The 12,479-nt window shown below is 30.8% G+C and overlaps 1 protein-coding gene across 1 annotated transcript; it reads left to right on the top strand.

The window, feature by feature from the left end:
* Positions 1 to 531: 531 nt before the first annotated feature.
* On the top strand, positions 532 to 12,479 carry LOC138130520 (uncharacterized). The gene is made up of 4 exons (XM_069047031.1): positions 532 to 684; positions 10,899 to 11,100; positions 11,867 to 12,035; positions 12,092 to 12,479. Exons 1-4 carry the CDS (start codon positions 668 to 670, stop codon positions 12,298 to 12,300), a joined length of 597 nt encoding a protein of 198 aa, XP_068903132.1. The 5' UTR covers positions 532 to 667; the 3' UTR covers positions 12,301 to 12,479.

Genomic DNA, 12,479 nt, shown 5'->3' with positions numbered 1-12,479 from the left:
TTAAAATTATACCGGAATGGGCTGCATTTTCGTCATTTCTCACAGCAAAAGACCAAAGATTTTTAGATATTAGCATGTAGGTACTATGGTTTCCAAACATTTCTGACACCAAGTAGAAATATAAATTCTCTTCCAAAAATTGTATCTCGTTCATGTAATCCCTTAAGTAATTTCTAAGTTAACTCTAGAAAAATAAAAATCAGTTATGTCTAGAAATTCAAATATTTTTTTAAAATGTTTCTGCTAACTGAAACCGAATGTGCACAATGTGATAAAAATCCCAACCAGCTTGGTATGTATGTATTTTTCAAATGAGCAACATAACATGCACATTAATACGTAATTAATACGAGTGCAGTTATTTGTCATTTGGGTCTGCAGTAAGTAAGGTAGCGATGACGATAACCATCAACGCCCCTGATAAAACAAAGAAAAAAATTTCAAAAATTCTTCAGTTCGTGCTGTAAATACATGCGAAACATTCGTCCACTTTCATGATAACAACAAATTCGTACGTTTACCGTAATGCTAACACTTTCTACTTACATGGCCGATTGTAAAGTGAAGGGAAAACACAAGACAGAATTTATAAATATAGGTTTGGCTGGATTGCTGATCCTAGTGAATTGAAACTCTTCAGTGTAAACGGATCATCCCTCAAACAAAAATGAAACTGAATATTGTGTAAGTGACATATTTACAATACATTTTAACCTAGATATAATAAGAATTTGGTTTTCTGACGCATTCTATAGAGCAACCGTGAGACATAATCGACAGTTTTACTTTCATATTTTATCGCGACGTTGTTCTTGTAATATACGAACGTAACGTTTTTAATACTTATTATCATTTATCTAATGTAGCATCTAATCGTCTACTAAACATTTTTCATTTATTTGCCGCCTCCAGCTAAATTGTTGTGGTCTTACGTAACAATGTGAAATCGAAGTTTTTTTCTTACAGGATAAAACTACTTAAATGTTAAAGCTCCGGCACTTTACGCTACACTTTTTATTTGAAACCACATTCTCAACCATTGTTGACATTGAATTCTTATTATACAATGACAAACTATTTTGAAACAAAATGGATCATTGTATAATGCATCTTTATGTTTTCATAATGTTTTTTATCATTTTGTTTACTTTTTACATTAATTCAACTAATATTTTTTCACCTAGAGTGGCTTACAGATGTTGATGTATTGATTTTGTCGTTTTCCACAATAAGGATGTGTTAATACGATTCAACAACGCAACATACTTTCTTTGTGCAACTGCAAAGTAATTTTTTTCAAGTATGTTAATGCAGTCTTCTCTGGTTCCGTGCTACAAATGTAACGGGGTTATAATTAACTTTCTGACATTTAATTGATGAGAATCATTTTTGAATATGATAATTTTAGAACTTTTGCTTTTAATCAAAAATATGTTAAATATGTGCATTGGAGGTCTTTCTGAAATTATTCGACATTGAGCAATCTCAAAACAGAGGTCGCCAACAATAGCACCGTAATGCAGACTTCCTTCAGCAGTAAGAGACAAAAAACTGCATTCGGTTGTACAATACAGTGTGCATCATCATTAAAGAAATAAAATTAACCTCTTTAACTCAGTGTTTCGTTGTGGATTGAATTATGAAATCTGTGAATTTTACGTAACAAGTCTGTCTGTCAATAATTAAAACCGATTTATTATTTAAAAAACTTGGGCAATCACATTTTCGTATGACGTAGCAATTTCAAAATGACACTTGCGGTATGATCCAGAAATACTCGGCGTTTGCGAATGAAGAAAATCAAAAATCAGGTTAATTTTATTCAAATTGGGTGCGCACATGTTTCCTGTTGTGTCGAATGTCGTATGAGATTAACCCTGGGGCTGGCGCTTTTAACTTGTTTGAGAACTTACTACTCGTGAAGTTGACCAATCTTTATAACTATTTATATCTTTCACAACCTTGATGACAAAAAAATTCTTAATCCTTGAATAACTACTTGAAATTTACCACGTTTTTACAGGAAAGACAAGAATATCAAAAGTGGTAGAAAATTTAACCTCAAATAAGGGCAGCGGCTTCTTTAATCAATTCTGTGCCCTTGTACTGAAGTTGAACCACCTTATCGACTATAACAAATGCTGCAGATTTAAAAATTTTAAACTAATTATTTGAGCCTAAATTATCCTTGCAAAAATGAATGTAGACGCATACTTAAATAAAATTACAATTTGCAATTATTTATTAACAGTAATGCTTTTTTTTTTATTTAATGACTCAAGCAATCCAACAATGTGGTTATACAGGGTGAAATCGATATACATCAGAATATTAAAACCCTAGGATCTTCAGACCATTTGTTAAAATCACGTGCATTAAATTTTGCGTTATACCTCCGCATGCAGGCATGTACGCCACTGATATCATGTTAGGAAGAATAGTAAGATTAAAAAGTTATCGAGTGCAACGCAAAAAGGTCCAAATTTAATGTGTTTTGGGATATTTCATTCATAGAAAGGTTTTGTAACTATTCATGTTTCGATTTATTAGAGCTTCCAGAAGCGTCAGGTTCGGGATGGAATTAAGTTAAATTGGACCTTATGACATGTTCATAAGATATATGGTACCATTTGTGGATTTGTGCATCTATTTGACAAATTGGCTAAAAGGGAAAGTTAGCAGAAAACATCGTCATGATTTTTTCTCGCTCTTACAGCTACATGTACTGCTTACATTTTAGTTATTTTTTAACTACCTATTTGTTATGTAGGACCATGTATTGTATTGTATGTTACATATCTTAAAATTTGTGTTTCGATTGTATTTTTTGTATCTAATTAATAGATGTCATTGTGTTCGTTTTACCATTATTTGAAAGTGAATTTAAAATACCAACGTTGTTTTTTCGATGCTACACGCAAAAAACATAAACATGTTATCTAATGTAATTCAGAAGCAAGGAGCATAAAATAGCGTTATTTAAATGACATCAGCTTCGAAATAGCGCAAAAAAGCACAAATTAATAATTCGTGGTAAATAAAAAGGTTTTTTTTTTATTTTAATATGTTTAAAACATTTTAGTGAGTGATGTCACGTATCAGATACAACAGACGTGAATACAAAAATAACGACTATGTGAAGCACGTTTTTCAAGAAATGTATTTGAAATGTAAATTTTGGCTGCTTTTTAGATAATGTCGACAAAGAAAATTGTTAATTATTCAGATTTAACTATTCTATTTTTCTAGAAGAATTTGTTTAGCTAGACATATTATTTATATAACAGCAGTGCACCATGTTTTTTGTGTTTTTGACATTCACATTATTAGAATGCCTGGAAATCTGTCTGACAGATACAGTGTTTCAAAAATTAAATAATTATTAGTTTAATGTCGTGATCCTTGAACTTTACTAGATATTTACGTTTATGAATTGATTAAATAATTTCTAACTTTGTTAACTTAAAATGAAGATAAATAATAAATGATCAAATGCAAAAGAGATAAAGGGATATGGAAAACAACACCTCTGAAAACATGGGGCGTGGCTTCAAGCATAAAGCATACCAACAGCGATGAGCGATGAAGAAAAGTGGTTCTCCCGAAACTCCAACAAAGTTGTGTATGATAAACTCCCATTTCAAAAATAGGTTTCTGTCATGAATATTTTATTTTCAAGTGAAACCTCACGTAAATGTCACAGTTGACAAGTGACAGTTTATTAACTTACGCAGCACGTTTTCAAAACGTTTGTTTTCTATAGCCGCCTCTTATCTCTTTCTTGTGTTAATCATATTGTATGTATTTATATCCGAAGTTCATTTTTATCCGTCCAATAGATAAAATATAAAGTTGGCAGTGCTACCCTTCTACTATTTTCTGTTTTAGGTGGTTGACAGCTTTGAATTTGACTACCGTAGTGACAAACGACCAATTTTTGTATGGGAGTTACTGTAAATACAGTTACGTGCTTTAATTAAGATTAAGAATATGTAGTTACGTTCTTTACAAAAATACTTCTGATTTCATGTGAACAATATTCAATTTTCATCATTTATTATACAATATGGAAAAAAGATAAAGGGCGTCCATGGAAAACAAAATTTTGACATTTGTGTGAATTTTGTTTAAAAAATAGTTTTCACTCGAGAACACAAATTACTCATCACATAATCCTACTTTTGAAATGGAAACGAAGAAAATGGCCACTGGATTTACCATACACAACTTAACAACTTTGTTGGAGTTTCGCTAAAACCTCTCTTCATCACGGACGTTAGTATGATTTAACCATTAACTCGTACATTTTCGGAGCTTTATTTTTCATAGTCTCTCCTTATTTCTTTTTTCGTTGGTCATTTGTATCATTGTATCGGGTGTCCTTTAAAATTTCCTGTCAAAGTTGGCGTTAAAGAGTCGATTGCGAACGCACCACGGATTACAACTCTGATAAAGTTCCTTGAATAAAGAAAGCTGTTTAAATATAACCTCACTTTTTGAGTTGTTTGTGTTTTTAATCTGCAAAGTGCAAGTTGATGACAGATTGACGAGTGGTGCGTTGACACTCGACTCCTCAACGCCAACTTTGACGGGAAATTTTAATGAACACCCTATATATTTTCCTGAAAAAATATATTTTTGTGAAGCGAAGATTTGGTGATATTTTAATAGATATTGCATTTCGAGAATTATTGGACCTTCAAAGTGTATTTTTGTGTACATTTTTTGTAATAAAAAGAAAATATGTACTTACAAAGGGTTTTTGGCGTTCTTTTTACTTTCTCTTATTTTGATAAAAAAGAGGAGCTTTAGGGCTATAATTCCTAATTAAGTTAACGATCCAAAGAATTGGTGCAATAGTGCAATTTCAGCAGTAAATCAACATCGTCGTCTAGAATGACTTTGTCTATTGCTGATAAGCAATAGCAATTAATAATCATTGATTATTAATATATATAATAGAATTATAACAATAATTAATTAGCTATTATGTAATTATTGATGACAGATTTTTTTTAACTAATCAACAATTTCGAAATACGCAAAAAACAGTTATATGTATTAACACCATTACAAAATACAGAACATAATTAAAAAAATAAACTATTCAAACTTCAGTTTTTTTTGTAATAATGTTCCCAAGACATGAATCATTTGGGACATTCCAATTAAATTCTTTAGATAAATGTGATACTACAAAATGAATATAGAATCACATGGTTATTAATATTTCTATACAATATTTGACAAATTTTACTTAGGTAAACTGGTATCATGCGAAATACCTATGTTGTAAATACAAAAAGTCGAGAAACTGAATTTGACAAGTGACATTTAATTCTAAAATTATTTCATTTCTTAATCACATAGGCCCGGTTGTATAAAGCTTAGTTAACATCGTGTCAGCTAACAACGCGTCAAGTCGGAAATCCGTCCATTTGATTGGCTGATTCAAATAAAATATTAAATATCCTCCAATCAGATCGCTTGACATTATGATAACTTTAACAACGACTTGACATCGCTTTATACAACCGGGCCTTAAGATTGTTAAATTTATTTAACATAGAAATATTAGGTATTATTAGTTAAAAAAATTACGTTTATTATTTACAAATTCTGATTTGCTACGTAAAAAATTAATTCAAGCATTAAAAGAACACATTTGAAAAAAATATATGTATTTGCTTTTGTTTCCTGTAAAACAAATCTTTCTTAACGAATTAAGGTAGGTATGACTTTAAAATTAAAAGTTCTACTATTTATTGTTATTTTATCAGTGTTAATGCTCTCAATTTTGTATACGAGTATATTGCAGTCTAGATTTTTACTAAGTTGTAGTATGTAAGCAAATTTGTTGCTAGTGATAATTCTTCATAATTATGTATTTTCGACCTGAGAAACAGTTTTATTTAAAGAACTATATATTACTTGATATTCTTGATCTGTTAGAATTATTCACGCTAGTGCTTAATATAATATGTACTATCGTAAAATTGAAAGTGACAGTTTTTCATAAGTCGAGAATAGTTAGATACATTTTTTAGCTAATTAAATTCATCACAACGTCTTTTGTCTTGTTAGGTGCAAATTAAATAAGATATCATTCCTCAAGAATAAACTATTCTAAAATTGTTTTGAGTTGTATTAATTAGGTTTTTTTTTACTTTTAGTTCCAATTAAATTATTAAATAATATACCTTTGTTGTAAATATTATGCAATATTTTTCAAATAGAAAGTTACGATTTTATTGTTGCAAATGTTATTTTTAGTCCCGTTAAATGTAGATTAGTTTCGTAAAAGGATTTTTCAAGAATTCTTGTTGTTGGTTTTAAATGTGATTTATTTAATCCATAACTCATAACGTCATAACTTATAAGATAAATAATTTAAACGCCATTAGAAATATAAGTTTCAACTTTGTTTCTATAAAAGAACGTATTACAAAAATTGTGTCAATTTCTTGTTCGAATTATATAAATTTTTTGCCCACATAAGTGTAATGTCTTTCTATATACGGAAATCTACTTTCTATTCGTTGATAATTAGTAATAACCCCTTGAAATCATATAATTTGACATCTATTTATAGAATATGAAAGTGTTAAAAATTTGATGTTCTTTAATTGACAAAATTTTGATTTACTTAGGTATACTACAATAATCAGCAGTAAAAAATATACATACATAATTATTGTTTGTATCTAATTGCATTCAGAAACAGAGATTGAAGACTGAAACTAAGGAAAAAATAGGCAAAACAACTAAAATGTACAAGTAATGTTTATACAGGTATTAGATGTATTGGGTGATTCAAAATGATTGTGGCCAAGTATGGCAACTATGTACGAAAATTTATGTGGCAACTGTGTGAATGGGGTAGAGTTGACATTTGTATGACATTTCATAAGCGTGCATTTGATTTTTTTCAGTTCCATTACACATTGATTTGACAACTTACAAAATTGCGCGACTATGAACTGTCAAGGAAATGTCAACTCTAACCTACCCACAGAGGATAAAACTATTGTTTTTTTTTAATTTCAAAATATTAAAAATTTATATGAACGTTAACCAACTATACATGAAACAAACTGCTCAAAACATTTAGGGAATTAGGACATAATGTGTAACATTTTTTCACAATAATAATAAAAAAATTTTATGTTACTAAAATTCTGAGACTGTTATGAATAAAATTAATCCATTGTTAAAATTCATACATTATGTACGTGTTGCACCAACACAAAAAAATACAAACAAAATAATAATAATAATAATAAAGATGTTACATGTGGTACTATTTTGTAAAATCGGTTGTCTGAACTAATTGAATTGAAGTAAGTAATTGCGGTAATTAGGAAATAACTTAAATATTACTGACACAAGTAAACATTCAACTTAACGCTACCGTGCTTCTAAACAAATTTGCTGTAGCTACTGGAAAGCTGATATCACCACAAACGGTATGAAATCACTTCACAATAGAGGTCCTATGCTCGAAGACCAATTGTTTGCATTTGCTTTTATGCCAGTTATAAAAGGGCTAGAAGAATTTGACTACAGGAATGCCGTAACGGGACGCATACAGATCTGATAATAAGCTTAATTTGATATGACGTGAAGTGGTACAAGAAATAATCCACAATTTGTTTGATAACGACTATAATATGAAGGGTACCACGATAATTATGCAGTCCATAGTGCTTCCATATGTACTCGTAAGAGCAGCACACCAACAGTTCATTTTCATAAATAATAATTCTCCACCAGATCGGCTGATTTTTTTCAGTCAATAGTTATACTGGACTGGCCAGCATGTTCGCCGAATTATAATCCAATTGAACATCTCTAGAATGTTTTAAGGAGATGCCCCGAGGCATCAATAGGTATTACTGTGTTAACTCTAGGAACTTGACATTGCTCTCAATGAAGAATAGCGAACATTCTTCAGGAAATTCTTGACAATATGATCCCTTGTACTCAGGTTTAATGGTGCTCTGGCTGTTAGAGAGAATCATACCGCCTATTAGAGTTCATTGTTAAAAACTTAAATATGTACCAAAATTAAGTTTACATTGAAATTTGAGTGTGTAGTATATTTTGTAACATTAACATCAGCTGAAAAATAAAACCGGTTTTGTAAATATTTTCAAATAAAATAATCTTTTATTTTTGTAAATCTAATATAAAAGGAAACTACATACATACACATTTGCCAAATAATATTATTTTATTTAACATAATCACCCATCAACTCTACACTTAAGACAATGTACCTACAGAAAGTAACTAACACTTTGAAAGAAAATCATTTTCTTGATATTTCTTTTGACGTAAATCTTCGTCCTTTCAAGACATTGCTCAGTTTTAGAAGTAGGTATTAAGGTATTAAATCCGAAGGAGAGGTGAATGGTCGACACTTTTAAAACCGATTTGATTGATTTTTTGCAGGGCCAACAGGTGATTTTGGAGCAGGTGCATTGTCTTGCAAAAACAACACACCTTTTTTCTCAAATATATTATGTGATATTCGTTTTGAACCAATTTGTCCATCTTCAAAAACCACATAAATGTTTTCTGTTGAATATATATTGATCTGCTAATGTTGTCAATCATTGCCTTGCCAGATAATTTCTTCAGAAGCAAATACTTGAACGATGAATGATTAATCTCAATTTTGTCAAGTTCAAATTTACATCCATGACTTCTTAGAAAAATTATAATTCGAAAACGACTAGATTTTATAATGACAATCTTTGCACCTGCACTTATCAATGTTTACACTTAATGTCCATGGTAACGGAATTCACTTTCGTTTATTAGAAGTGACCAAGGCCATTTATTTATCAGTACTCCCTCGTATAGATTATTTTCTTAAAACGATCACAAATTGAAGAAGAAAAATGTAATGTATAATGTTTCTCTAATGTATACATTTGTGTAATGACAAAAGCAAAAATATAATAATTCGCATTACGCATTATTTAATTTTACTAAAGATAGATGCAAATATAAAATTCAGTTAGGTACAGAAACTTATTGTTTTTTTTTTTTAATTAAAAAACGATTATTTTATCGCACCGCGATCAGGTGCAACTACTTGATTTTTGCAAGTGTATTTATAAAAAATTAAACAGGTTGGTCTAAATTTAATAGTGGTTTAGGATAGAGAAAAACAAATTTTTTGATGAGTAATATAGCCTTAAAAGATACTATTAATTTTAAAGTTTCTCTTGCCAAGGTATAATTAAATTAGTTTTTCATGTAATGCTGTTTCATTTGGTAGCTGATGTAGATCAAAAACGTAAGTATGTCGACATCCTTGTAATGGTATTAAAACAGAAGATCCTTATTACAGATACATAAAAGTAGTTCCGGAATACAAATTCATAACATTTATGTATATAGGTCCCAGCAGTTTTCACAACTTTCAGACTACTCTTTCTTGATACTTGATGGCACTCTTTGTATGATAAAATCTGCTTTAGAATGCAGTCCAAATGAGCCGTGAAATTTCTTCTTCACAATAAAACTTCCAGTTCGTTCTAATCATTTTGCAAGGAGCTTTCACCTACCCATCTCATCACAATGATTACTAATTATTAGTCAAGCACAATCAAGAAAGTCGCTTCACTATTTGTACAATTGTTTATAATTTTATATTGTTGAAAACTGGTTATGCAAACATTTAAGCAAGAGACCAAAGATGATGTCATTTAAGTTTTTATTAAGACGCTGTCTGCGAATTCTTTTTAAATCGGAATTTTTGCTTTATTAACATTGACATTGATGTTCGTCGTTGTTTTATAACTGGAGTTGCTAAGTACGTCTATTGTGAAGAACAAATGTCAAATATTACGAAACATAAGGATCGGTTGTTGCAAGGATCTTGATGAACAGGTTTGTGATATCGAAAGTGTAAGGCCCGGCAAGAAAGGTGCTGCCAAGAATTCAATTAAATCTTGGCATCACTGGCGCCGTAATGATTATTATTTCAACGAAATCATCGTCTTCTTGCTGATTTTTAACCACAACATTTTTACACAACAATAGATAACTACATTATTGCAAAATTATGAATTATATAACTATAGCAACTATTTTACGCAGAAACAAGTTTAAAAAAAATATTTTGCAGGTTATTCTATTTGAAAAATTAAAACGATTAAACCAAATACACTTGTTTAAAAATATTTGCTTATTGAGAACGATATATCCATACAAAACCTTGACCAAAAAATTACATAGTACATTAAAGAAATGACGTAATTTAATAAGGCTGCAAATACATTTCAAAGATTTAATATCATTTATTGTTTTGTCCGTAGAGTACATGTCGAGTCATATAAGTTATTACCTGACCTATGACATCTTACTTTCACTAAAGAAATCACGTGATGTACGTTTTTCTAGCAGGTATAGATTACCACATAAACATGTGTAATGCATTTTATGTATATACAGTTACACATAAATGTAACAATACAAACAATTTGTATGTTTACAGTAACATTTAAATTAACACTGCTTGCAAAAATCGAATGTTTTAAGCATTAGACACTCAATGCTATTTTTAAGTTACGTTTTTAATTACCTAATAATTAAGTTTAAATTATCATATTCAAAATTTACAATGATGATTTGTAGTTCATGTTGAAGCTGCTTAAAAATGTTGGATATCAATAAATAATTCTCTTCAAATAGTATTTTATTTTAAACATAAAAAGTTGACACTTATGCAAAAATAACAAGTTTAAACAACTGTCGATTAATGCTGACCTTTGCTTTTACAATTTCAAAAGCTGAAAAGTAGATTTGTAGTCTGATCAAAATTAAAAAAAAAAACTTATTTTTTATAACAAATTTATTTTAATATGAAATCATATATATTTCAGAGTGTTTTTTGGTCTAGTCTGTTTGGTAGTTTTGAGTTCAGCTAGACCAGCAGAAGAAGATTATGCAGAATACGAAGATGAACCAGCACCTCCACCAAAGAAAGCCCCAGCGCGAACTTCCTTAATCGGTAGGCGCAATCCTTTAGCAGGACGGAATAATAAAGCTGCTTCGACTACTGCAGCGCCACCGCCGCCAGCAGAGGTAATATTGCGATCGAAAGTGAAGAAAAATGACATTTTTCAAAATCTTGGTTTGATTTAACGAAAGGGAAATTATAATGACCACTACATTAAACTTGAACCAGTTGAATTCTTTGCCATTTATTTAGTTTCCAATATTATGATGCAAGTTTGACTGGTTTTGATCCAGTTGCACGTTTTAATAATGTCACATTCGGGTAATACATAAAAATGTAAAAGAAACACTTCCTCAACTCCAAAAATAAATTCAAAATTTGTTTGTTGTCATTTTGCTTCATATTAATTCATATGACATTTGGGTAATGTAATTTTGAAACTCGTCGTAAATTATTATAATAAAGTGACATGTGGATATAATAATAAGCTGGTGGCGCCTGAAAATATTTGTAACTTTCTTTTGGGCTAGTACGAAATATACAACATGCTTATTCGTATCCGGTTGTCAATGTAAAAACATAGGGCCATCAACCCGAGATAAAAACAAGATGGTGCGTCACCCGCCAGGTGAGAGTTATTATCAATTTGGCATGAACGCTACTTTCAATCGTTTCAAGAATTCAGTGTAAATCAACATTTACATACAGTCATAAAATGCAACAACTGAAAATTACCAGTACTACTTAAGATTCAGAAACGATTTCACGTGCGCGTACAATTGCAGCAAATAAACTAGTTCAAATAAGTTGCACAACTCGACCAAGTTTTCTTGGCACCTAATTAGCCAAAGATCGTGCGACGTGACTAATGTACTTAACGATTGATTTTAGGAAGAAGAAGAAATCGTGGACGAAGATGTTGAAGAAGAACAGCAGGAACAGACCAGCTCGACTACAGAAGCACCTAAAAAATTCTTGAAAGGAGGAATCGTGCGACCTTTCAGGAGTAACGACGATCTACTGGCAACCTTGAAACGTAGGAGGGAACAAGCCGCTAACAGTATGTCAGATCAGAAAACATTCTAGATGGGTGCTGTAAATGTTATCTTGTTTCAGACAAACATTCCAAAGTAAATCATGCGACTGAAGCAGAGGAATCTGCCCCTGCTGCGGTTCACAACGAACCAGCGTCCAAGCCCTCACGACCGTCTGCTGGGGGTAGAAGGAGGTTCAACACGGCGAAGAGCAGTGAACCTGTTGCCACAGAAGAGCAGTCCACCGCACCTCCGGCCAGAACGGGAAGAAGATTTAACTCCAGAAGCTAACTAAAAGCTGTAAAGACACTGTAAAAATTAAGCTCTACAATACCAACTGTACAATAATACGAATGATATAAAAAAGATAGTTATTGTATTACGTTCAATTATTCGTAAGTAATGTTATAGAAAATAGTTTTAATAAAGAAATTGTAAATACATTTGCTAAATACATCAATATTTACAAA

This window comes from Tenebrio molitor, chromosome 5 (assembly GCF_963966145.1).
Source record: "Tenebrio molitor chromosome 5, icTenMoli1.1, whole genome shotgun sequence".
NCBI classification, from domain to species: Eukaryota; Metazoa; Arthropoda; class Insecta; order Coleoptera; family Tenebrionidae; genus Tenebrio; species Tenebrio molitor.
Note: the sequence above shows the minus strand (reverse complement) of the source record. Positions and strands in the feature narration are given on the sequence as shown.

Coding starts and splice junctions, on each gene's coding strand:
- LOC138130520 (XM_069047031.1), top strand. Junction 11,101..11,866: donor CGCCACCGCCGCCAGCAGAG/GTAATATTGCGA, acceptor GATTGATTTTAG/GAAGAAGAAGAAATCGTGGA. Junction 12,036..12,091: donor GAGGGAACAAGCCGCTAACA/GTATGTCAGATC, acceptor ATCTTGTTTCAG/ACAAACATTCCAAAGTAAAT.